At 44.7% G+C, this 26,422-nt stretch overlaps 1 protein-coding gene across 4 annotated transcripts; it reads left to right on the forward strand.

The window, feature by feature from the left end:
• Positions 1–217: 217 nt before the first annotated feature.
• On the forward strand, positions 218–25,819 carry LOC139564884 (trinucleotide repeat-containing gene 6B protein-like). Of its 4 annotated transcripts, XM_071384740.1 has the most exons (22): positions 218–529; positions 2,093–2,180; positions 2,434–2,455; positions 7,499–7,858; positions 8,002–10,680; positions 10,767–10,922; positions 11,018–11,202; positions 11,334–11,396; positions 15,078–15,221; positions 15,974–16,108; positions 16,367–16,409; positions 16,440–16,561; positions 16,775–16,870; positions 17,058–17,253; positions 17,568–17,720; positions 17,849–18,016; positions 18,137–18,280; positions 22,423–22,515; positions 22,669–22,884; positions 23,075–23,145; positions 23,599–23,738; positions 24,060–25,819. In XM_071384740.1, exons 2-22 carry the CDS (start codon positions 2,124–2,126, stop codon positions 24,607–24,609), a joined length of 5,793 nt encoding a protein of 1,930 aa, XP_071240841.1. In that variant the 5' UTR covers positions 218–529; positions 2,093–2,123; the 3' UTR covers positions 24,610–25,819. The 4 variants fall into 4 exon arrangements, with proteins under 4 accessions (XP_071240841.1, XP_071240840.1, XP_071240843.1 ...); XM_071384739.1 differs by having other exon boundaries at positions 16,367–16,561; XM_071384742.1 differs by lacking the exon at positions 2,434–2,455 and having other exon boundaries at positions 235–529; positions 16,367–16,561.
• Positions 25,820–26,422: the final 603 nt, after the last annotated feature.

Consider the following 26,422-nt stretch of genomic DNA (forward strand, 5'->3'; position numbering starts at 1 on the left):
ATTGATGAGTTTTTGTTTTGCAATATCTAAGTTCACTGAGTTATGGCAGAGGTTGTTCAGTTTTCACTGTCTAGTTATGGTCCTGGACTGTTGCTTTGGCTTACAACTCTTTCTACCAAATTTGAGAAGTGTCATCTCTGATAACACTCTGGCTAATTGGATGTAAATGACGTCACGCTTGGGAGAGAATACGCCCCCTTGCTGCAGAGTGCAGATATCCATCCAGCCCCCCTCTCTCTGGTCAACAACACAAGCTTGCACAGAGAAGCAAAATGGCCGATAGTAAACTAACCGACCTCACAGCGCTTTGCAACCACCAAGAGGTTATACATGTGTAGTTTACAGCGAAAACTACATTCGTACGAAAGGATATACCTTAACTGAATTTCTCGATTGTCAACATTTCGCCTTTTGGTGATGTTATTTCTTATTTGGTTTAGCCTTGAACTACCGTTAGATTGCTAAACTAGCTTTAGCTAACTAGGTCTGCAAGAATTTCACAAAGTACTTTATGTTTGTGATTCCTGAGGTGAGTAACTTAGGTTGTTCATTACAATGTTGTAAAATGTGTGTGCTATTGGGATTTTTCTTACCTTATTACGTTATAAACGACAGCTAACGTCAGTCAGCTAAGTTAGCTACAGAGAACGTCACTGAAGTTTTATCGTAGCTTCTTTGGCCTTGTCAGTCACATCAGTCCAGAAACGACAGTTGATTGTACAGACAAGTCATGCTATGAAGCAGTATTGTTTAGTGTGTGTATGCATGAATAATTGAGAAACACACTCAATTCAATTAACATTGCTATTAACTATTGTTGATAGGCACGGAATACTCAGCTAATCAACAGTATATCTGTGTAGCCGATATGTATGGATGTTTTTTATTTTGTATATATATATTTTTTTAACTGTATGGAGCTTAGCTATGGGAGCTGGTTAGCAAACCGGCAACTGTACGTCGTGTTCCTTACTTGACTTAACCTTTGAGCGGCAGTTAACGACGTCAGTCGCTCGCACGAAAGGTCTATCTTACAGCTAGTTAGTGTCAATACTATTTTAACAATTTAGCTAGCTAGGTTAACACACATTTGTGTCGTTGCGTGACTTTATTCTCGAGAAGTCTGTTTCGTCCGTTTTTTCAAGTCCAACGCCACCGGGTGTCCAGCTTGGGGCTACTCTGTACTCGAGCTCGAGGCTGGAATAGGCCTTTGCAAACGTCAGAGCGATACCACCAGGCAAGCTTCTGCTAGCTAGTTAGCTGATTTGTATTAAGTGGCACTAGCTAGCATAATGTAACGTTAGCTATTATGGGAATTGTTATTTATTTAATGCCGCGTATAGATCCACATAACACAGTATAAATATTATTTTCTTACTCCAATATTAGATTGCTTGCTAGCTAGTTCTTTACCTCTGACAATTTTGACCAGCTTAACATGACTGCTGTCCTTAAATTGTATTTACAGACTAGACTACTACTACACAATTTGGACAAGAGCTTGTCCAAATTGCCAAAGTGCCTCCCATAGCGCAAACTTGCATTGTTTTTGTTTCCCATACATCCACTCAAAAGACCACATTTTCAGCTTACTAGCGTTTTCATTGGAGCGCTTTTGTAAAGCTGAGTCAAACAGGGGGACTAAAACTAAATGCCACCCCGTGATACCTGACCCATCTAACCAACTAGCTCGCTCTATCCTGCACACACTCTCCTTCTCGCCATCTCTACTAGTTCGTTAGGCCTTGACCTACGTGACAAATTAAATATTTCTACCAGCAAACGGGTACTCTTTTTATACCAGTCAGGTACTGCCCAGTCTTACATTTCCTCTCTGTTGGTGTGCATGTGTTGTATGTTTGGATTTGTAATCGTTTGCTTGAAAATGAATAATTCAGGGTGGCTACCACAGACTGTTGCCAAGGTTGTGTCTGCTTAATACTATAGTTCTGACAACATTAACTAATTGTGTAAGAGTTCATTTTGATCAACTGTTGATAAAACATTTTTAGGCAAGTCGCAGCAAATGTATGTAACTTGATGTTGATGCCTGTCGCCCAATATCAATGCCCACATCCATTTAAATGTCCAGATAGGAGAATCAGGAAAGGGAACAGCAGTTCATGGAAGACAAGAAAAAGAAGAAAGAGGATAAAAAGAAAAGGGAATCTTCCCAGAAGGTATATAATATCCACTTTCCATCAGAAAACTAGGCCTACATAATTCAGAGTGCTCTGTCTGGTGTTTGATCCAGTTTCATGGCCCATTGAAAGTCAGAGCCACACTGTTCCGGCTGTGTTTTAGTTGTAGTCGTGACGGCAATAATGAGTTACTTGGCCTGCGCTCCATAGTTGCTTGTGGTATTTGCGCTTGACATTCATTACAATAATATGTGGGCTGTTTCATGGCACTGACGGTCTTCTATACTTTCAGGTGACTGAACAAAAAGTCAAAGGTATGTTTTTTGTTGTTGTAGTCCTGTATATTTATATTTATTTTTTTATTTTACCTTTATTTAACTAGGCAAGTCAGTTACGAACAAATTCTTATTTTCAATGACGGCCTAGGAACAGTGGGTTAACTGCCTGTTCAGGGGCAGAACGACAGATTTGTACCTTGTGAGCTCGGGGATTTCGGTTTCTAGTCCTTTCGGTTACTAGTCCAACGCTCTAACCACTAGGCTACCCTGCCGCCCCCAGTACCAGTCAAAAGTTTGGATACACCTACTCATTCAAGGGTTTTTCCAACAGTCTTGAAGGAGTTCCCACATACAGTGGGGAGAACAAGTATTTGATACACTGCCTATTTTGCAGGTTTTCCTATTTACAAAGCATGTAGAGGTCTGTAATTTTTATCATGGGTACACTTCAACTGTGAGATGGAATCTAAAGCAAAAATCCAGAAAATCACATTGTATTATTTTTAAGTAATTTGCATTTTATTGCATGACATAAGTATTTGATACATCAGAAAAGCAGCACTGAATATTTGGTACAGAAACCTTTGTTTGCAATTACAGAGATCATATGTTTCCTGTAGTTCTTGACCAGGTTTGCACACACTGCAGCAGGGATTTTGGCCCACTCCTCCATACAGACCTTCTCCAGATCCTTCAGGTTTCGGGGCTGTCGCTGGGCAATACGCACTTTCAGCTCCCTCCAAAGATTTTCTATTGGGTTCAGGTCTGGAGACTGGCTAGGCCACTCCAGGACCTTGAGATGCTTCTTATGGAGCCACTCCTTAGTTGCCCTGGCTGTGTGTTTCGGGTCGTTGTCATGCTGGAAGACCCAGCCACGACCCATCTTCAATGCTCTTACTGAGGGAAGGAGGTTGTTGGCCAAGATCTCGCGATACATGGCCCCATCCATCCTCCCCTCAATACGGTGCAGTCGTCCTGCCCCCTTTGCAGAAAAGCATCCCCAAAGAATGATGTTTCCACCTCCATGCTTCACGGTTGGGATGGTGTTCTTGGTTATACTCATCCTTCTTCTTCTTCCAAACATGGCGAGTGGAGTTTAGACCAAAAAGCTCTATTTTTGTCTCATCAGACCACATGACCTTCTCCCATTCCTCCTCTTGATCATCCAGATGGTCATTTGCAAACTTCAGACGGGCCTGGACATGCGCTGGCTTGAGCAGGGGGACCTTGTGTGCGCTGCAGAATTTTAGTCCATGACGGCGTAGTGTGTTACTAATGGTTTTCTTTGAGACTGTGGTCCCAGCTCTCTTCAGCTCATTGACCAGGTCCTGCCGTGTAGTTCTGGGCTGATCCCTCACCTTCCTCATGATCATTGATGCCCCACGAGGTGAGATCTTGCATGGAGCCCCAGACTGAGGGTGATTGACCGTCATCTTGAACTTCTTCCATTTTCTAATAATTGCGCCAACAGTTGTTGCCTTCTCACCAAGCTGCTTGCCTATTGTCCTGTAGCCCATCCCAGCCTTGTGCAGGTCTACAATTTTATCCCTGATGTCCTTACACAGCTCTCTGGTCTTGGCCATTGTGGAGAGGTTCGAGTCTGTTTGATTGAGTGTGTGGACAGGTGTCTTTTATACAGGTAACGAGTTCAAACAGGTGCAGTTAATACAGGTAATGAGTGGAGAACAGGAGGGCTTCTTAAAGAAAAACTAACAGGTCTTTGAGAGCTGGAATTCTTACTGCTTGGTAGGTGATCAAATACTTATGTCATGCAATAAAATGCAAATTAATTAATTAAAAATCATACAATGTGATTTTCTGGATTTTTTTTATTTTTAGATTCCGTCTCACAGTTGAAGTGTACCTATGATAAAAATTACAGACCTCTACATGCTTTGTAAGTAGGAAAACCTGCAAAATCGGCAGTGTATCAAATACTTGTTCTCCCCACTGTATGCTGAGCACTTGTTGGCTGCTTTTCCTTCACTCTGTGGCCCAACTCATCCCAAACCATCCCAATTGGGTTGAGGCCAGATGATCTGATGCAGCACTCCATCACTCTCCTTCTTGGGCAAATAGCCCTTACACAGCCTGGAGGTGTGTTTTGGGTCATTGTCCTGTAGAAAAACAAAAGAGTCCCTCTAAGCGCAAACCAGATGTGATGGCGTATTGCTGTGGTAGCCATGCTGGTTAAGTGTCCCTTGAATTCTAAATAAATCAGTGTCACCAGAAAAGCACCATCACACCACCACCTCCATGCTGCACGGTGGGAACCACGCATGTGGAGATAATCCGTTCACCTACTCTGCGTCTCATGAAGTCACGGCGGTTGGATCCAAAAATCTCAAATTTGTACTCCAGACCAAAGGACAGATTTCCACTGGTCTAATGTCTATTGCTCGTGTTTCTTGGCCCAAGCAAGTCTCTTCTTCTTATTGGTGTCCTTCAGTAGTGTTTTTATATATTTTATTTATTATTTATTTAACTAGGCAAGTCAGTTAACCTGTCTAGCCCCGGCGTTCTGCTAGCGGAACTCCTCCCACATTCCACTGAAAAGGCAGAGCGCGAAATTCAAAACATATTTTTTAGAAATATTTAACTTTCACACATTAACAAGTCCAATACAGCTAATGAGAGATACACATCTTGTGAATCCAGCCAACATGTCCGATTTAAAAAAAATGTTTTACAGGGAAAACACCACGTATATTTATGTTAGCTCACCTCCAAATAGAAAAAAGCACAGACATTTTTCACAGCACAGGTAGCATGCACAAAACCAACCAAACTAACCTAGAACCAACCAAACTAACCAAGAAACAACTTCATCAGATGACAGTCTTATAACATGTTATTCAATAAATCTATGTTTTGTTCGAAAAATGTGCATATTTGAGGTATAAATCCGTTTTACATTGCAGCTACCATCACAGCTACCGTCAAAAATAGCACTGAAGCAGCCAGAGTAATTATAGAGACCAACGTGAATTACCTAAATACTCATCATAACTTTTCTGAAAAATCGATGGTGTACAATTAAAGACAAACATCTTGTGAATCCAGCCAATATTTCCGATTTTTAAGTGTTTTACAGCGAAAACACAATATAGCATTATATTAGCTTACTACAATAGCCTACCACACTACCGCATTCATTCATCAAGGCACGTTAGCGATAGCAATAGGCACGTTAGCGTTAGCGAATAAACCAGCAAAAGATATTAAATTTCACTAACCTTCATAAACCTTCCTCAGATGACAGTCCTATAACATCAGGTTATACATACACTTATGTTTTGTTCGAAAATGTGCATGTTTAGAGCTGAAATCCGTGGTTATACAATGTGCTAACGTAGCATATTTTTCCCAGAATGTGCGGATATTTCTATTAGACTCTCACCTATTCTGACCAAATAGCTATTCATAAACATTACAAAAAAATACATGTTGTATAGGAAACGATAGATCCATTAGTTCTTAATGCAATCGCAGTGTTAGAATTCTAAAAATATCTTCATTACGACATAAGACTTAGTTATGGTAAGGGAATAACCAAAACCTGAGCGCAAAGCTACTAGTACACAGTTCGACAGATATATGAAATAGCATCACAAAATGGTTCCTACTTTTGCTTATCTTCCATCAGAATGTTGTACAAGGGGTCCTTTGTCCAGAACCGTCTTTGTTTGGATTCAGAACGTCGTTTTTCCCTCTTGAATTAGCAAGCACACTGGCCAGGTGGTGCTAAGCTCTCCTTCGTGAACAAACGCAAACAACGCAACATGCCTAACGTCCCGAATAAATTTAAATAAAACTATATTGAAAAAACATACTTTACGATGATATTGTGACATGTATCAAATAAAATCAAAGCCGGAGATAGTATTCGCCCATAACGACAGCTTTCCAGTAGGCAATAACAGGTCCCTCCACGCGCCTTGCAGAAAACAGAAAATGGCGTACACGTCGTTCCAAGAGGGTTTATTCCACCTCAGACCGAGATAATCAACACATTTCTTCTCTCACTTCCTCTTGACATCTAGGGGAAGGTGTATGATGTGCACGTAAAGTCATACGTATCATGCCCATTTATAGGCAGGCCCTTGAACACAGCATCGATTTCAGACTTTCCACTTCCTGATCAGAAAGTGTGCTGCCAAATGAGTTGTGTTTTACCCACAGACAAAATTCAAACGGTTTTAGAAACTAGAGAGTGTTTTCTATCCAATAGTAATAATAATATGCATATTGTACGAGCAAGAATTGAGTACGAGGCCGTTTAAATTGGGTACGATTTTCCCCCAAAGTGAAAATAGCGCCCCCTGTCCTTTAAGAACAAATTCTTATTTACAATGACTGCCTAACCCGGGCGACGCTGGGTCAATTGTGCGCCTGTTTCTTTGCAGCAATTCGACCATGAAGGCCTGATTCACGCAGTCACCAGAGGTAACTCTGGTGGTCCTCATGAGAGCCAGTTTCATCATAGATCTTGATGGTTTTTGACTCCACTTAAATGTTCTTATTGTTCTGTATTGACTGACCATGTCTAAAAGTAACAGTGGACTTTCATTTCTGTTTGCTTATTTGAAGTGTTCTTGGTCTTTGGTCTTGTTCTTTTACCAAATAGGGCTTTCTTCTGTGTCACAACAGATGGGCTCAAATGTATTAAGAAGGAAAGAAATTCCACAAATTAACTTTTATATAATTCATTTCAGGTCACTACCTCATGAAGCTGGTTGAAAGAATGCCATGATAGCTTTGCGCAAAGGGTGGCTACTTTGAAGAATCTCAAATATATAAATATATAATTAATTTTTGTTTCTGTGATTCCATGTGTTTATTTCATAGCTTTGATGTCTTCACTGTTATTCTACAATGTAAAAATCAAGAAAAACCCTGGAATGAGTAGGTGTGTCCAAACTTTTGACTGGTACTGTACATCTGTAACACCCTTTCCATTCATCAAACAGGATAAGGATGAAGGAGGAAATAGTCAAGTTTATATTATGTTACATAGCATTAGGATGCATTTCAGCTTTGACTTTATTGACGTGGTTCATTCATTTCATTTTCTTTAAGTGCCAGAATTAACCAAGGCCACCTCCACGCAGTCACTAGCCACTCCTGGCTCTGTGTCTCCCAGCCCTGGCCCCACTCCACCATCGTCCCCCTGCCCTGCAGCTGGGTTCGCTGTTCCTCCGGGCGGGAACAATGCAAACCGGGCGGCTGTGGCCAACGGACAGCCCCCCACCGGAACTCAGCGCTATATGCCCAGAGAGGTGCCCCCACGATTCCGCTGCCAGCAGGACCACAAAGTGCTTCTGAAGAGGGGCCAGCCACCACTGTCCTGCATGCTGCTGGGGGGAGGCAGCGGTAGGGGAGACACACCCCCTCTTTCACAGGGAGATGCCCCCAATGCAACCACATCTGGATCCACAGGTGGGTCAACATTGAAATGAAAGGATGTGGTTTGGATCTGAAGTTGCCAGCAAAATGAGTATTCGTCCAAGTGTAATTAATATGCTGTTTTAACCTTAACACGGTCCTCAAGTTAACAAAGTATGTTTGCTCATTATCTACAGATCCCAATCTGGGTTCACCTTCTCCTTCACCCCCTCACTCCTCACCATCATCTTCAGTCGCTGCTTCTTCAACTTATGCAAATTCCACATGGGGGGTGGGCTCTGGCAGTCAGCCCCCTTCTCAGGGCTGGGAGAATGTGATAGTGGATGGGAGTGACCTTGAAGAGTGGCCCAGCATCGCGGGTGGGGATAGAGTGGGTACCGAGGGGGCAGAGCTGGATGGCCCCAACAATAGCAGTGCCTCACGGACTGACAAATGCACCCAACAGCATCTGAGGGCAGGAGCTGGGAGTTCAGACAGTTCCTCCCCACCCAACTCTTCCCCCTCGTCACTCACTGAATGTGTCCTGTCTGGTGTCGTGTGGGGCTCTTTCAGTCAGCCTGGAATTGGAGTGGCCGCTGCAGCAACAACAGAGGGGCTAGTGCTCAACAATTCCAAAGTCTCCTTTCTTCCTGGGGCTCAGGAGAGCCCTCTTAGTGGAATTCCTGGTGCCAACTTCAACCCTAATGCCAACCCTTCAGCCTGTCCTGCCATTGTGCAGGATGGAACGACAGGGGTTGGTGCAGCTACCACTGAAGCTGTGCCCTCATCCATCACAACATCCTTCTCTGCCAGTACCACCCATACTCATCCACTCTCCTCTGTGAATCAAGCTAGCCATCAGCACCAACTCCATGAAATGCCTGCCAGGGATGGAGCACATCTCCATGGGGACTGGGGGGGCTTGGGGCCGGAGCTTGGAGAAGGACCAAATCAAGGAGGCAGAGAACTTGTGGACAGTGGGGTTGTTGGAGGGAGCGGGAATCTCTCTGCCTCGTCATCCTCCTCCACAACCTCTTCCTCTTCATGGAGAGCCTTGCTTCCCCCCCCTAACCTCAACACAGGTGCCTCTAAGACTGACGGGTGGGACAGATTAGGGGGAGATGCAGCTCAGGGGGAGGAGGCCAACGTGTGGGGCTTCGGCAGCCAAGGTGAGAAAGCTGGTTTGGCAGGAGATGAGGCATGGGTCAGGGGAAATGATGTTAGCTCAAATACCCCAGTGGTATCTCAGGGAGCATGGGATGGGGCTACAGAGGAGGGTTGGGGCGGTACACAGGGGTCGACAGGTGTCAGGGGTTCCAGCAACCCAGCAATAGGAAGTAGCGGTGGAGGCGAGAGCAGCAGCAGCAGCGGAGGTAGCGGAGGTGGTGGTGATGGTGGCATATCCCAGGATTCTGCCTCACCAACATTTGCTACTATGACAACAGCTTGGGACAATCAGAAAGGGGTTGATGCTGTGGGGGAATGGGCAGGTCAAGGCAGAGTAAGTGGAGGCCCCTCATGCTCTAGTGGAGGAGGGTCCAGGGCTGGGAGTCACAATCGGCACCAGGAGCATTCCCGCCACCGCTCCAGCAACCCACCCCCCAACCCTGAAGTGGCCTTAAAGAGCTTGCTCAGCCGGTCGGACCTGGATCCCAGGGTGCTGTCCAACACCGGATGGGGGCAGACCCAGGTACAGCAGAATGTGGCCTGGGACCTGGATACAGGAGCAGCCAGTCAAAATGAGGGAAGCAGTTCCCCTGCATTTCCATCTCAAGCCGTTAATTCTACTGGTCGGCCTTCTGCTTACCCCGCAAGCAACAGCACAATGACTACTGATCGATCTGCTGGGGCCCACATGCCTACTATGAACACTGGCCCTGTACCTTCAAAGGGTGGCTGGGATGACGAGTCAAATTGTGCTCCACCATCCAACATGCGGAATTCTGCTGCCTCCAGGACGCCAGTGGAAGATATTGATGGCAGCCGGGGAAAGACGAGTGGAGCCTGGGGCGACGTCGGTCCTTCAGAGAGCCATGGCAAAGGCTGGGGCAGTGAGGAGCAGGAGGGGAGAGACCGCAGAGGGGGCGGAGGAAGTAACTGGAGAGATTTCGGAGAACAGGGTGGTGGAAGAGGGAGTGGCTGGGGAGGTGGTCAGGAGGAGAAGGGGACTGCAGGGGGTTGGAAAGAGATGGGTAGGGAGGGAGGTGGATGGGAACAAAGAGGGGGAGGCAACTGGGCGCAGCGTGAACCCAAGACAGTCAGTGGAGGCTGGGGGGAAGGGAGGGGCAGAGGTGGAGGCAACACAGACAAGGGATCTTGGGGTAACATCGATGAGGGAGGCCCACAGAGGAGTTGGGGAAGTGGAGGTGACATGGGTGGCAAACCGCACCAGGACTGGTGCATGAAGCCGCATTCAGCACAGATACCAAACAGCCAAGTGGCAACACTGAAAGCCCCAAATCAACAGCAACACCAATCACAGACCCAACAGCCACCAGGAGGCTTGGGCAGGTCAGGAGGTCCTCCCACGCAGAATCAGAACCAAAGCTCGGGCTGGACTGCTGGCCCCATCCCTCAGACCCCCGTTGGGCCTGCTGAGGCCCCTGAACCAAGCGGGTGGGAGGAGCCCTCCCCTCAGTCCATCAGTCGCAAGATGGAGATTGACGATGGCACTTCAGCCTGGGGAGATCCCACCTGCTACAACAGCAAGAATGTGAACCTGTGGGACAAAGATAGTGCCCCCTCTGGTCCGCCACCACCACTTCAAGGCCAAACTCAACAGGGTCCACCTACATCCGTACAACAGCCACCACCAAGGAGACAGCCTGCGATCCCAGCTAACCGGGACTCTAACCCTGGCAATGCACCTGGAATGGGTAAGCTATGCCCGACTTATTCCTTCAAAGGCCAACAACTTGTATTTCTGGCAGATTCTTTAATATGTTCTTCTCTGTATTACCAGGCCCAGTTATGTGGGGAGGGGGTGGCAACCTCGTTGGACAATCTGTGGATAATGGCACCGCTTCCTGGGGGCAGACTTCTGATGCACCATCTGGCTGGGGAGACCCAGATAACTCAAGCAAAACTGCTGGTTGGGGAAACCCCTCATCTAAATCTGGTAAAACACTTCAAAGAGTTTTCATTGTAAGGCAAATGTGTTGTTGGTTGGTACTCCTTAGGACATTGCATGACCCCTTTTTGCATGTCCCATAGGTTCAAAGTCAGTGCAAGAGAGCTGGGGCAAAGGAGAGGTCCCAGTTCCAGCCTCTCGACACTCCAGTTGGGATGAGGAGGAGGATGTTGGTGGAGTTTGGAACAGCACAGGCTCACAGACCAGCAGCAACTACAACTCTGGTGGCTGGGTGCAAGGCCCCGGGGGAAAGAGAGGCAACAGCAAGGTATGTTGTGATTAGGGTCTGCTTGCTCAATTTTGTTTTTATATCCTAATCTGTGGAACTATGAAAGACATCTTTCTGATTGAGGGATTATGTTGAGCTACATTGCATGTTTATGCGTTTGTTCCTTTAAGGGTGGAGGTGGAGACAACTGGATGAACCCAATGACACGACAATTCCAAAATATGGGACTCATGGTAAGCCCTATTATGTCTCGGAAGAAAGGATGGTGACGATGCATTTTCTGTTGAAGGGTAGGTAGCATAAACGTAACCACATGTAACATATGGATTTGCATTAGACTCCTCATCAAAAGTCCCAATACAAAGAGCTACATGCAGCTCTCGCTTTGATCTCAAAACAACTCCATCTACTCATGACCGCTCATGCCGTTAACACAGTCCAGTTCAAAGTAAATGGCACAGATCCATATATGGCAATGGTCTATTTGCATATAGAGCGACTGCAGCTCTGATTTGTTTATGCTGCCCCGGGCTGAGTAGTTGTAGCGTAAGGGCTGAGTAGTGAGTGTCAATGCAATAGTATTATTCTCTGATGCGTTCTGCCTACATAAAAATCTCTTGTATAGTTCGTTTTGTTTCGGTATGTTGCATTGAACGTGGCTAATATTGCGTTGATTCGATCACAATTACCAAAGTAAAGGGAAACGTTGATCGTGTTAACAGGGAAATCTCTAGAACAGTGGTCACAACCTTTTCTGAGTCAAAATGCAAGCTGAGATCTAATGCTCAGGTAAACATTTTTTTTTTTACCTGACTTAAAACATTACCTATGCAACATTAACCAGTTAAAACAGTACTGTAGTTATCAGGTTTGTGCAGTAAGCTATAGGCCCAATACGTTATCACCACATACACCACATATTTACTTTGCTTGAATTGCCCTGCCAATGCATTTTTGTTCGGGCCATTTTAAAATATATTTATTTATTTTTCCAAATTTGAGGTAGGCTATATGATCACACTGGTAATAGATCCATTGTTGTATTACTTGTGAGACATAGCTGCGTGAGCATACATTTAAATAATTTGCTTTTTATTTTACTGTTCTTATGAGGCCGGCATCTGATTGTCAGTCTCAGTGGAGGGAGGAAGCAGCATACAGCCTCTTAACATCCCTCCGCTCTCCCTTTCCTCCACTGACCAAAAAGGGACACAGTCTTCTAGCTGATGGCAAAACTCGAGTTGCACCGCATTATTGCACAAATTCATGTTACTCCTATGAACAGAGAAAGTGAGATATTCCTCTGTTAAATACGACCCAAGCTGCTAATAATAACGCAAGTCTATAGATACTTTCCTACTCATTCATTACTGCTGCAGTGCCTGTTGTAGCACTGAGTGGAAATGGGAGAACGCTCATTTGATGGCTTTTAAAAGTATTGAATACAAAGTGTTTACAGCGCTGCGTTAAACTTCAACCCACTCATAAAAAAATTATATCTTTGCTGTATTCGTTGAGTCTCGTCATGGTTTTGAAAACTCAGTATCAACTTTGCTGTAGTTTCCTTTTATGCCTGCTACGTTACTGCAGACACGGTCATCTGAGCCATCTGATTGGCCAGCGGTAGACCTATAGGGCACTTGATTTGCTCTGGGCCCTCCGGGAAGGCAGAGATTGTGCCTTAAGACACACAAAATGGTTCAAAATGGCAACAGTTCTCCTACCTGGCGCACAGGGCAGCTGAATCGGGTGCGCTTACTGGCAACAGCGGTAAAAATAGGAACACAATGCTTTATCGTTAGGTTTTTATTTGGCGATCAATAGCTTGATCATGATTGACCAGTTGGTGACCACTCAACTTTCTAGAGCAGTGAAGTTATATCTTGTGCATCTCTGTGGGCTGATATTTCTGCGCGGCAGTCCCAGGGAGCTGTGCGGCATGCGCGCAGCTTAGAGAGAACATGTGGTTAGCACTGCTTGAGTCAGGTGTTGACAGCAACTGGCTATCTTACAGCTACATTAAAGTAAACCAAAGTTTTGGAAATACATAATAACATCTAACCAGTTATCAAATAATGTTACCAGTATATGCAGTTATCTTAACAAGCCAGCTAATTTTGTTATTTTTGCCTGCCAGCTAACTAGCCTAGCTAGCCAATCACCACTGTCGACATGGCTAAGTAGTAAGCCAGAGAACACAACAAAAAAGACAGCAGATATAAAGTGAAAAGAGCGGAGACTTAACAATTGACGGCTGAGTTAGCTACCAAAGTCAAAGAGCCAAGGAGAGGACTTCAGTGGGAGAGTCTGCATGCTAATCCAATAGTGATTTATAGTAAGTTAAAGGTGAATAAAAAATTTAAAAATCCAATTTAACCAGGTAGGCTAGTTTGAGAACAAGTTCTCATTTACAACTGCGACCTGGCCAAGATAAAGCAAAGCAGTTCGACACATACAACAACACAGAGTTACACATGGAATAAACAAACATACAATCAATAATACAGTAGAAAAAGTCTATATACAGCATGTGCAAATGAGGTAGGATAAGGGAGGTAAGGCAATAAAATAGGCCATAGTGGTGAGGTAATTACGATACAGCAATTAAACACTGGAGTGATAGATGTGCAGAAGATGAATGTGCAAGTAGAGATACTGGGGTGAAAAGGAGCTAAATTAATAAATACAGTATGGGGATGAGTTAGTTGGATGGGCTATTTACAGGTGCAGTGATCTGTGAGCTGCTCTGAAAGCTGGTGCTTAAAGCTAGTGAGGGAGATATGAGTGTCCAGCTTCAGTGATTTTTGCTGTTCGTTCCAGTCATTGGCAGCAGAGAACTGGAAGGAAAGGCGGCCGAAGGAGGAATTGGCTTTGGGGGTGACCAGTGAAATATACTTGCTGGAGCGTGTGCTGCGGGTGGGTGCTGCTATGGTAACCAGTGAACTGAGATAAGGCAGGGTTTTACCTAGCAAAGACTTGTAGATGACCTGGAGCCAGTGGGTTTGGCGACGAATATGAAACGAGGGCCAGCCAATGAGAGCGTACAGGTCGCAGTGGTGGGTAGTGTTAAGTTCATGTTTTAAGTATCCCTATATTTCTGTTATTACGGGGCTATCACTCTGTCAAGAGTGCGCCTGCGCGGGAAGTTTGGTTGTTGATGGACCACAATAAGCCGAAACAGATATTTGACTACAACATAATAATTTCAAACCTTGCTTACATTTTTATACGATCACGTCTCTTTATTATGCTTGGGAATACTTGGAACAGATTTCCAAAATAAAAATGACTTGGAACTGATTTATTGCTGTTTTTACAGTTTTATGTCCAATGAACCATACCATTTTTTTCTATATAGATTATTATAATTTTTTTTGCACACACAACTTGACCCAAATAATGCCACCAGTTGGGGAACCCTGAAATAGAGCTTGCCGTCTTCACAAATAACGCTCGGCACAACATCTGGTTTCATTCCGAATCCTGCCTTCCACTGGTTATACTAAGCCATCGAAGTCCTCCGGGGTGAAATGAGCACTGCATACAGTAGATGTGCGCACGGTTCCCATACTCCACCAAACACACAGGAGTAGAGGCGTTGCAGTTTTTTGCATGAATTTATATGGTTTATTATTTGTGGATGCACATAGTATCTCACCATGAATTGGAATGTAATTACATGCTAGCATGGCTAGTAGCTAACGTTAGCCAACTGGAATTGGCTAAGTAGCATCAATTCTCAAGATGTTGAGAAATGGGTAGTTCTGAAGATATCCTTAAGTTAGTAAATGTTTAAAAAATGCTAAAACATAAGTGTTTGTAGTGATAGTTAACCAGATCGTGACAACTAAGTCTAAGTCTTTGATCACACTGTTACTTTGAGTAAAAACTCAAGCGTCCTACTCTTTTAATAGGGCGAGGACTTGAGTCTAGATAAAAAGTTGGAAGGAGATAAGAGAGGGATGAACGACTACAGCGGTGAAATGCGGAGAGGAGGAAGAGGTGGAGGAGGCTACCGTATGCCCAGTTCCAAAGACATGGGGCCTTACAGTGACAAGGTAAGAGAGTCATACTCCTGTCAAAGGGTTCAAGGTGTCCTTGAAGCTGTGCGAAGCAAAGTTTGCGTGATCCGTCGATTGGCCTAGGTGGAGGAGGCTAGATATGTTTTTTTTTTTTTTTTTCTTTCTTTTTAAATTTTATCCCCTTTTCTCCCCAATTTTCGTGGTATCCAATCGCTAGTAATTACTATCTTGTCTCATCGCTACAACTCCCGTACGGGCTCGGGAGAGACGAAGGTCGAAAGTCATGCGTCCTCTGAAGCACAACCCAACCTAGCCGCACTGCTTCTTAACACAGCGCGCCTCCAACCCGGAAGCCAGCCGCACCAATGTGTCGGAGGAAACACCGTGCACCCGCCCCCTCGGTTAGCGCGCACTGCGCCCGGCCCGCCACAGGAGTCGCTGGAGCGCGATGAGACAAGGATATCCCTACCGGCCAAACCCTCCCTAACCCGGACGACGCTAAGCCAATTGTGCGTCGCCCCACGGACCTCCCGGTCGCGGCCGGCTGCGACAGAGCCTGGGCGCGAACCCAGACTCTGGTGGCGCAGCATAGCACTGCGATGCAGTGCTCTAGACCACTGCGCCACCCCGGAGGCCAAGGCTAGATATGTTGACCCTATCATTAGCTAGCCAGCTAACATCAACTAGCTTTTTTTGTCAACCAACTTTATAGATATTTTCCTTTTAGCAGCTCTCACTTTAACTATCATTTCATATTTAACTACTCTTCTGTATATCCATCGTTCCAGATGGGTGGTCATGGTTTATTTGGTGGCAGCGGTGGGATGCCTCCGTCTCGGGGAATGCACCAGCCTGGGATGCATCCCATGAACCCCTCCCAAGGGTTACGCGGACAAGTGCCTCATCAATTCTTGTCTGCGCAGGTACGTTACCTGTGTTGTTCCTCATGAATATTAGTGTTTTTATTTAGAAAGTTGCTCCACGTTGGGTATGAGCAGGTCCTCTAACATTCAACAACAATAGATTTTCTATCTTGTCTATAGATTACCATTTTGAAATATTGGCCAGGTTGTCTAACAAAACTTTACATTCTTTATCCAAGAGAGCTTTTTTCTTTCTCCAGTGTCCACAGTGCTAATACACATGGTGTTGCTTCATTTTTATTTTATTTCACCTCACAGGTGCCGGGCCCCATGCTAAAGCAGATACCCTCTCCTGGCAGCAGTGTCGGAGGAGTAGGTGTCGGAGGAGTAGGTGTCGGAGGAGTAGGTGTCGGAGGAGTAGGTGTCGGGGGAGGGGTGTTCCCACCTCAGCTCTCCCCACAGCAGCTTGCAGTGCTTAGTAACATTTACCCCCATGTGCAGCAGTTCCACCTGGTAAATATCGTCTCCGCCTCGATATTGTGGTTCAGGCCGTCTGAACCATTTATCACAATTTTCAAATTTGCTCAGTAATTCAAATAATCTTGTATTGATTGGATATCAAGTAATTGCCACTGTAAAACTGCTACTACACTGGCTCTCTCAGTGGAATAGAATAGTAAAACTACTTTGTGCCTGCAAACTCCATACCTTCCTCCACCCCCCCAGGCTTGTCAGCTCCTTCTGCAGCAACAGCAGCAGCAGCTCCTGCAGAACCAGAGGAAGTTGCCCCAGCCAATACGCCAGCAGCCTGATCCACAGCAGGTTCTGAACGTCCCATAGTAGTGTAGTGCCTTATCACTATACCTATAGCAGTTCAGACTAATTTAAATATTAGATGCAATAGTTGTGCTAGACTTTCAGCATGTAGTAGCTTTCTAGCCAGCTTGTTTTTATTCTCATGATGCAATGTTTTGTTTATGTACATAATTTTTACCCCATGCCTCCATAGCTGGCTAGAATCATGGCTATTCTGCAACAACAGAGACAGCAACAACAGGGAGTGGTAGGTGGAGGCAGTGGGAGCTCCAAACTGTCCCCATCTCTTGGAGGGGCACCAAAACAGCCGATGGCAGACTCGATGCCCCACCCTGGTATGGGTGGCCCCTTGTCAGATCTTCATGCCAAAACACAGGGGATGTACTCTGGTAAGTTGCTTAGGTTTGGTCTTCGTTATTATCTCTCTAACACATCTCAGTCCAATCTGTCAGTTTAGAGCAGTCTACTCAGTATGACATCGAAGGCAAACCATTACTAAATCATATCCAACTAATTTGTGTAAACAGTAGCTCGTATATCACTGTTGCCGTGACAAAAGTCCAATTTAAATCCCCTAGCAGCTATTCCGTGCTGTTTGATTTCAGGGGGATTACACTGGCCCAAGTTTTAGCAACACAGCCATCATCTTTGCTCATGAATGTATTGAATGAACCATCTGGCCATGTTTTTCCCGGGATCTCAGGGCTTGCTCCCGGAGGCAACCTGTCTGGGCTGGAGCTGAGCTCCATGGTGGGTGGGGTGAAGGATGGAGGAGGGCAGCAGTCCCGCTTCAAATGGATGATGGAGGGTCACTCTCCGGCCCCTTCTCCCCCCGATACAGCCCATCACAAGAATGGTGAGTCATTAAAATCCAATGTCTAGCAAATGACACATAATCATACCAATGTAAATCCGTAAAAGGAAAAGCCATGTCAAACTGACAAATTATTTGAATTTCTGTTTTTGTCTTGTCTGCTATTGCAGGTCCTTTACCCATGGCCATGAACGTTCGAGAGGGCTCCCCATATTCACAGTATGAGTTGCTCGGGGTTGATGATTTGGGAATGCCCCCTCAGGGCCCTTCTGACAACTGGCACCGTACCCCTGGAAGCAAGATGGGCACCATGACTGGGACATCCAGCTGGCCCCCAGGTAAGCTGCTTTCAGTACCCAAAGTGCCTAATGTGCAATTTTAAAATTGACATTATGAAACATTTCAGTTCCAATAAATGTCAATATTGCCAAGCTCAGTAGTCTTTTCTGTGGTGACAGAGTTCCAGCCTGGAGTGCCCTGGAAAGGCATCCAGAGTGCCGACCCGGAGTCTGACCCTTACATGACCCCTGGCAGTGTTCTGGGCTCCCATGGACCCTCCAGCCTCAGTGACTCTGACCACCAGCTACTGCGAGACAACACAGGTACTCACTGTTTAATCACTGCTTCTGTGTAAGTATAGAATGAGATTAAACCTATTGGCACACCTTGGGCTGTTGCAGTGACCGTATTACTGCCACACTGGCGGTCACGAAGGCAGTCAAACTGCCTGGTGGGAAAAGCATCCTCCATTCGCTATTTAAGTGCATAGATTACATTTTAAAAATTCCTGCCGCCCCTGTTTTGGTACAGGTGCAGTGGTCCCGTGTGGCTCAGTTGGTAGAGCATGGCGTTTGCAACGCCAGGGTTGTGGGTTCATTCCCCACGGGGGGACCAGGATGAATATGTATGAACTTTCCAATTTGTAAGTCGCTCTGGATAAGAGCGTCTGCTAAATGACTTAAATGTAATGTAAAATGTCCATGGTCCAGTCTAAATCAAAACAAATTTCACAAATGTATATGTAAAGACAAGATTAAATCAAGAATAGTCTGATGGGTGACAATTAGGGTTGCAAAGGGTCGGTAAATGTCTGGAAATTTTCCATGGGAAGTTGAGCACTGGAATTTGGGGAATTTTGCTTAAATTCATAGCTTAAACAGTGAACCTTTTTTGTAGGATACATATAAGGCAATTCTAGGTCTTGTGGCATATTTTGGTTAAACTATCCCCAATTCAATGGAATTGCAATCCTCTGCATGCACATTCTTCCATCACATGTACAACTGATTCTCAAGATCTTGCACACTAATGAGATGCTGTTGAGCCCACACTACTACATTGTCTGAGCCAAGGACTACATGCTTTCTGGTAAGTTTTGATTAAAATACTGGGTGGGGTGAATATATTTTATCAGATTATTTTTTTGTTAACTAGTAAGTAGTAGCCTACAGCAAAATGTTTAAGTCATTTCTAACTTGTTAACAATTTCTGCTAGTTAGTTTTTGCTACCATGTGGGTTTTAGTTTGCTTGAGCCTGCTAACTGAGGAGTGTTAATTCACCTGTTTCCATACATGTTTCATTTTAAAACATTTATCTTACAAAGGAGTTGTTTAATCTAACTGCTTAATTATTTATCTGTACATGGAATTGTATTTGTTGTTTTTTAAAACATTTTTTTCCTAATCTTTACAGGAAAATGCCACGGGCACTATCTGATGTGGGAGACATTTCACTGCAGCTAATGTAGAAGGAAAAGCTGTCTACATTTGCAAGTACTGTGCCAAATCATATGTGAAGAATGCAACAAAGATGCAGAATCATCTGGCCATGTGCATATAGTTCCCTCAGCACTCACAACAAGCAACATCTGACAAAAGTACCTCTACTTCTATTCGAGGTGAAAATTATGAATCAGATACCTTATCGATAGCAACAGCGCATGGTCCTCCTGGAATCAGAAGTTTTTTTGACTCAATGGAGGAACGTAGTCAGAGAAATGCTGATGAATGTCTTGCTCGAGCTGTGTATGTAACTGGTTCACCTGTGGTGCTCACAGGCAATGTGTATTGGAAGAGATATCTGAATGTTCTTCGCCCAGCATACACCCCTCCAACCAGACATGCTTTATCTACTCATTTGCTGGATGCAGAGTTCAACAGAGTTCAACAGAGTTCAACAGAGTTCAACAGAGTTCAACAGAGTTCAACAGAGTTCAACAGAGTTCAACAGAGTTCAACAGAGTTCAACAGAGTTCAACAGAGTTCAACAGAGTTCAACAGAGTTCAACAGAAGTTCAACAGAAGTTCAACAGAAGTTCAACAGAAGTTCAACAGAAGTTCAACAGAAGTTCAACAGAAGTTCAACAAGACTGTATTGCAATCATCTCTGATGGGTGGTTGAATGTTCGTGGGCAAGGAATAATTAACTACATCTCCACCTCTCAACCAGTATTCTACAAGAGCACAGACACAAGGGACAACAGACACACCGGTCTCTACATTGCAGATGAGCTGAAGGCAGTCATCAATGACCTTAGACAACAGAAGGTATTTGCACTGGTGACAGACAATGCTGCGAACATGAAGGCTGCTTGTTCTAAAGTGGAGGAGTCCTACCTTCACATCACAACCATTGGCTGTGCTGCTCATACATGGAATCTGATCCTCAAGGACATCATGGCACTGAAAACAATGGATACACTGTACAAGAGAGCCAAGGAAATGGTTAGGTATGTGAAGAGTCATCAACTTATAGCAGCAATCTACCTCACCAAGCAAAGTTAGAAGAATAAGAGCACCACATTGAAGCTGCCCAGCAACACACATTGGGGTGGTGTTATTGTCATGTTTGACCGTCTCCTAGAGGGGAAGGAGTCTCCAAGAAATGGCCATATCACAGTCTGCTGACACGGACAGCCCCATCAAGAGGATCCTCCTGGATGATGTATTTTGGGAGAGAGTGGTAAGCAGCCTGAAACCTATAGCAGTAGCCATTGCACGGATTGAGGGAGACAATGGCATCCTGTCTGACGTTGAGACTGCGCGCAGATGTATGAGAAGAAATGGGTAATGCCCTGCCCACTTCACTGTTTCTCCAAGCAGATGAAACGGCAGTTCTGAAATACATCAAAAAACGTGACGACTTCTGCCTGAAGCCCATACACACCACAGCGTACATGTTGGACCACAAATATGCTGGCAAGAGCATCCTGTCTGAAGCAGAGATCAACAAGGTCTATGGTGTTATCACTACCGTGTCTCGCCACCTTGGCCTGATGAGGGCAAGGTTCTTGGTAGTCTGGCGAAGTACACTTCCAAGCAAGGGCTTTGGGATGGAGATGCAATATGGCAGTCGTGCCAACATATCTCATCAGCCCCCTAGCGGAAGGGACTTTGTGGATCTGAGGCTCTTTCCCCTGTTGCCTCCACCATCCTCCAAATCTTATCAATATCAGCCGCCTCAGAGTGTAACTGGTCCTTGTTTGGGAACACACACACCAAAGCACGCAACAAGCTGACCAATACAAGGGTTGAAAAATTGGTGGCCATCTGGGCAAATTTGAGGCTTTTTGACCCTGACAATGAGCCATCCTCAACAAGGTTGGAAAGTGACAGTGAAGATGAGGTCTCCAGAGTCTGATGTTCAAGAGGTGGACATTGAGGAGGTCCAGGGAGAAGACATGGAAGCCTGAGAGAAAGACAACCAATGCTTTACTTTCTAGACTATCATTTTACAGATCTATGTTGAAAATGTTTTTGGGAGATGTGATGAATCATTCAATATTCACTTTTTTTTTTTGTTCAGTGAAAACATCCCATGTGATGAGTCAATTCATTGAATTAAACTTCAACTCGTAACAAATGTTTTTTCTATTGGAAGGATTTAATCATTTGCAATTGTCTACTTATAAGGTAAAAAGTTTGTTTCTGTCACCATATGATATGGTAAATATATCCAATGCAAAAAACATACATTTAAATGGTATTAATATTAATTTGCATATATTCCCCAAAATGTGCAACCTTTCTGGCAATATTAGCCTATCACTTGTGAAAATGTTTTAAGGTTTGTATCACAACTAAAGTGGCCAAATAACTTCTTAAAATAACTAATTGCATTCACTGACTTTTGATAATGATGTTTTCCACTAATGGAACATTTGCGCTTATAGCCTACTTCCATGTGCGCATTGCTGTGCTTATGTGAAGAAATAGCCTAAATGTTCTGATCTGTTGCGTCAGCCACATTGCGTAAATAAAGTTTTTGATACTGGTGGTTGTATTAATTTGGGATCTATTGCTTCCCACAACTGGGGATGCAACAGCACAGGTAGGGGCATTCTCTAATATGAACAACTTTAAGGTCTAGTCCAATAGTTGAGACTGAGCTGTTAACCAAAGCTCTGTAAATTGATAATTTATTGAAATTAGCTGTTTCCCTTGTGTTCTGGGGAACACCACAATCCTGGAGGAGTTTGTGAGTGAGGAGGAAGTGGCTTGCTATTTTGCACATTCCCAGGTTGGCCAATGGGCCCAGGGCTCATCAGGAACGTGCACAGCGGTGGCTTGTAGGCTGTGTGGAAGCCAGGAGATACTAAATGTGTTTGTTAATTAACGGTCAATTACTGTGAGACTGACAGTTATTTGATTGTAAGTCACCGACTGACAAAGTTTCATGACAGCCCTAGGCACACCATATGTTGTATTGCAGTATTTTTTGACACATCCTATCTCTCTGTTGCAGGGCCAAACCCCTCCCTCAACACCTTGCTGCCTTCACCAGGTGCCTGGCCCTACAGTGCCTCAGACAACCCCCTTGGCAATACACACAGCACAGGTAGTGACAGTCTCTAATATATGAACAACTTTAAAGTCTAATATTTGAGAGAATGAGCTGCTAACCAAAGCTCTGTAAATTGATGATATATTGAAATTAGCTATGTTTCCCTTGGTAATTTCTTTGTGTTGAAAGTTGTGCTTTTTTCCTCAGCAAAGTACTCGGAGTACAAACCCAGCTGGCCCCCAGAGCCCATCGGACACAATAAGCCGTGGAAGACCAGTCGTGTCAGTTCCCAGCTGCCACGCCCCCCTCCTGGACTGACCAGTCAGAAACAGGCCTCGACATCCCCATGGGGCAGCGGAGCCCCACGTTTGGCCAGGGGCTGGGGGGAGGGCGGGGGCAGTCAGGATTCAAGATTTGGGACAGGTAATATTATATATCTGGATCAACCCTGTAGCGATTTTAACTGTTTCCTGGCCAACTTGATATGAAACCATTTATAGCTGTTGGGTTTTCAGAACTCATTGTAGTAAGATATTTATTAGATACCGGCTTTACAACAGAAAAAAGATTGGAAGACTACCCTTTGTTTTTGACTGCCCTCTTTCCTCCGTAGGCTCAGCGTGGAGTGATGGTGTGGCCTCCAGAGGCAGCTGCTGGCTGCTGCTCAGCAACCTCACCCCTCAGGTACAGACAGAGAATTGATAAAGATGTTAGCACTAGCACCAATGAGCAGGGAGGGAATGAGCAGAAGGATGGGGGGGGGGGCTAGGGATTATGTTGTGGGTGATTTGGAATTTTATGTTTTCTGACCCATCATCGAAGTGGAAGTTATCACAGCTGTTAAATAAAATGGCCATTGAGAGGGGTGGGCGTGAATTTCTTGTTCATCAGCATTCTCTTTCGGTGTATTCTATGCAAATGAGCCGGTGTCATGCGTGACCCAAGTGTAATTGGATTGTGAAGTTGGCTGATCCATTCAATCAATTAATGATTGCTTGAATGGCGGTGGCATGAAAGGGCTGCTAAGGGAAAAACAGAATGGGAAAATGTTTAATTCTACTGCCAGCCCTTTTACAGTCTCACACTTGCCCACCACAGACAAACTGGTATCCCACAAAGGTTTCTGTTCCCCTACAGATCGACGGTTCCACACTACGGACTATCTGTATGCAGCACGGCCCCCTGCTGACCTTTCACCTCGGCCTGACCCAGGGCAGCGCCCTGATTCGCTACAGCACACGTCAGGAAGCAGCCAAGGCTCAGGGTGCACTGCACATGTAGGCTACTACCCCTCTACACACTAACAAACACCGGGCTGCTGACTAGTGTAGTGCTAAACGCCTGTAATGAAAGATTTACAAATTTGCCCTAATGTTAGCTCCATGCAGCATGTTTTAAAAAGCAGTAATTGCTCAATTTATATCATTGCAATGATTTAATATCTTTTTTTGCAATCTTTCCCCCATTTACACACAGAGCTTTCTTTTTAAAAACAAGGCTTCAGATTATAATGCTGAATCAGAGCCTGATGACCAGTTAGTAAATGTTCTACTTCACCTGTTTTACTAAAGGACACTGCCCTATTTTGTTTTCTCCAGGTGTGTTCTGGGAAACACCACAATCCTGGCGGAGTTTGTGAGTGAGGAGGAAGTGGCTCGCTATTTTGCACATTCCCAGGTTGGAGGTGCGGAGGGGGCCAGCCCAGTGGCAGGGGCAGCCCAGGGCTCGTCAGGAACACGCACAGCGGTGGGCAACAGCAGAGGGGGCTCCCCGGGCAGTGAACAAGCAGCAATAGGAGCAGGAAACAATTTGGGTGGAAACAGCGGGGGAGGAGGGGTTCTGGGTAGTGTGGGGCCTTCCGGCTGGCAAAGTTTGGCTGGTACGGGCAGCTCTCCAGAGGCCACCTCAGCCCAAGGTCCTGGGCTTGGTATTTTTGCTCAGTGGAGCGCCAACGGGGCTGGGAAAGGGGTAGGGGGTGGGGTGGGGCGGGTAGAGGCTGCGAGGTCTGGGCTCTGGGGTGGTGTGACCCCAGGTTACTCCAGCAGCAGCTTGTGGGGTGCACCTCAAATGGAGGACAGGCACCAAATGGGCAGCCCAGCTGCCCTGTTGCCTGGTGACCTGCTGGGAGGAGGGGCTGACTCCAATTGACACACCTTCACATAAGTATATATTTAGACACATGACATACACTGGGAAACACACACAAATACATATATAAATTACTTAATATAACCATGTAAACACACAAGCAGAAATGTGAGACATGCTTACACACATTCTCATGGCCAGACTTAAGCTATTATATAAACAAATGCAGGGACTGTTAGATGTTTAAGGCCTTTTTCCACAGATGAAGATTTCAACTGCTAGACTTGAACCTGAAATTAAAGTATGTTGGTCTGAGAGACTGGCTGGATTGCATTGTGCTTAGTAGGTGATTTGATGACGGACTTACATACACATGCACACACCAAATACAAACTAGCCTTTTGGACAGATGGGCACTGTAACAGCATTACTCGCGTCATATAGGAAAACTACGTGATGCAGGACAACCTGCAGTTTCCATTTGTCCCTTATGGAGACTGAATCAAAACACGTGGAAACACACTGCTCTGATTGATGACAGAACTGTATCTTATTGTGTATGTTAGTTTCTGTTTTGTATGGTTGTTTTTATTTTGAACAGTGGAATACTGAAATGTAATTGTTCCTTTCAAATGCTGACCTCCTACTGTTTTCTCTCAATCACGTTTGTTACTGTTACTATGATAATTGTTGAAACTCTGGCAGTATGAGGCAACATTGCATTTCTCAGAGTGATACTGTGTGTGGAATACTCAGTGTGTGTATGAATGAGACCAAGTGATAAACCCCTGTGTGAATGTGAGGATAATGTAGTGTGCATGTTACTGCCTGTCATGATTAGTGTGTGAGGCTGCTTACAGAAGGTCTAAAAATATGTTTTGAGTGCATTCGGTATATTGCTGACTGTGTGTGTTCAAGAACATTGGCACTAATGCTTAGTTTTATTTTCTCATTTTAATATTATTTTTGCAGACTGTCTTTTTTATTGTCCGAACTGCAATAATACATTTTTTAATTTTAATTACAAAGAGCTGAAGGCATATGTATTGAAAAAAGGACATGCCAAATCTTATCAAACTGTGGAGTGGTGGGGGGTTGTTTACAAGACACAGAAAAGAGTTACCGTGCGTTTATATGTTTTGTGTATCGTTTTAAATTAAGACAGGCTTTAACACTCCTGTTCAGTGTTTCGTTTTGAGATTTTACAAAGAAATTTATTTAAACAAAAAGAGAACAAGATTAATAATAAAGATGAAAGTATTGGCTTCTACTTGTCTTGTGGTCATTGAGAATTGTCAATCTATACAGAATGGCCTCTTATCCTCAGGTGTCCCAACACCGTTCACACACGGGTTCCTGTGTCCACTTCACATGCACTCAAATAAGCCGGTGTCCATCTGCTATGCCATCTTAACCAATCCTATTTACTGTACAAGCCACACAGCCTGTAAGAAGCATGTGCTTCTCCAGTGATATATCATTAGCGGTGCAATTAGTATGACAGTATTGACTATTAAATCCTGTATGTGATAAAGAGATGGGCCACTTTGATGGGTGTGGGGGCCACAAAAAAATCAACTCGTGGCTTGCGGGTCTGAATACCGACATCCATAACCACACGTGCAGTCAGAGCCAGCCCTAGCCAATTGGGGAATCTGTTGGTCACCCCCCCCCCCCCCAGTGAAATTTTGTTGGGCACCCCACCTTGCGAACAAAACATTTTGCCATGGGGCGGAGAGAAGATTTAGCAATTTTATAACATTTCCTGCAATTCTACTAATTTTGCCATAGGGTGGAGAGAAATGTTTTGAATATGAGTGATTAACAAAATCAATGGGGGATCCCCGGTTGGTAATTTGACCATGATTACTAG

Source organism: Salvelinus alpinus, chromosome 36 (assembly GCF_045679555.1).
Source record: "Salvelinus alpinus chromosome 36, SLU_Salpinus.1, whole genome shotgun sequence".
Lineage (NCBI taxonomy): Eukaryota > Metazoa > Chordata > Actinopteri > Salmoniformes > Salmonidae > Salvelinus > Salvelinus alpinus.

Coding starts and splice junctions, on each gene's coding strand:
- LOC139564884 (XM_071384739.1), top strand. CDS start 2,124: ATGGAAGACAAGAAAAAGAAGAAAGAGGATAAAAAGAAAAGGGAATCT. Junction 10,681..10,766: donor TGGCAATGCACCTGGAATGG/GTAAGCTATGCC, acceptor CTGTATTACCAG/GCCCAGTTATGTGGGGAGGG. Junction 23,146..23,598: donor TCAGCAACCTCACCCCTCAG/GTACAGACAGAG, acceptor GTTCCCCTACAG/ATCGACGGTTCCACACTACG.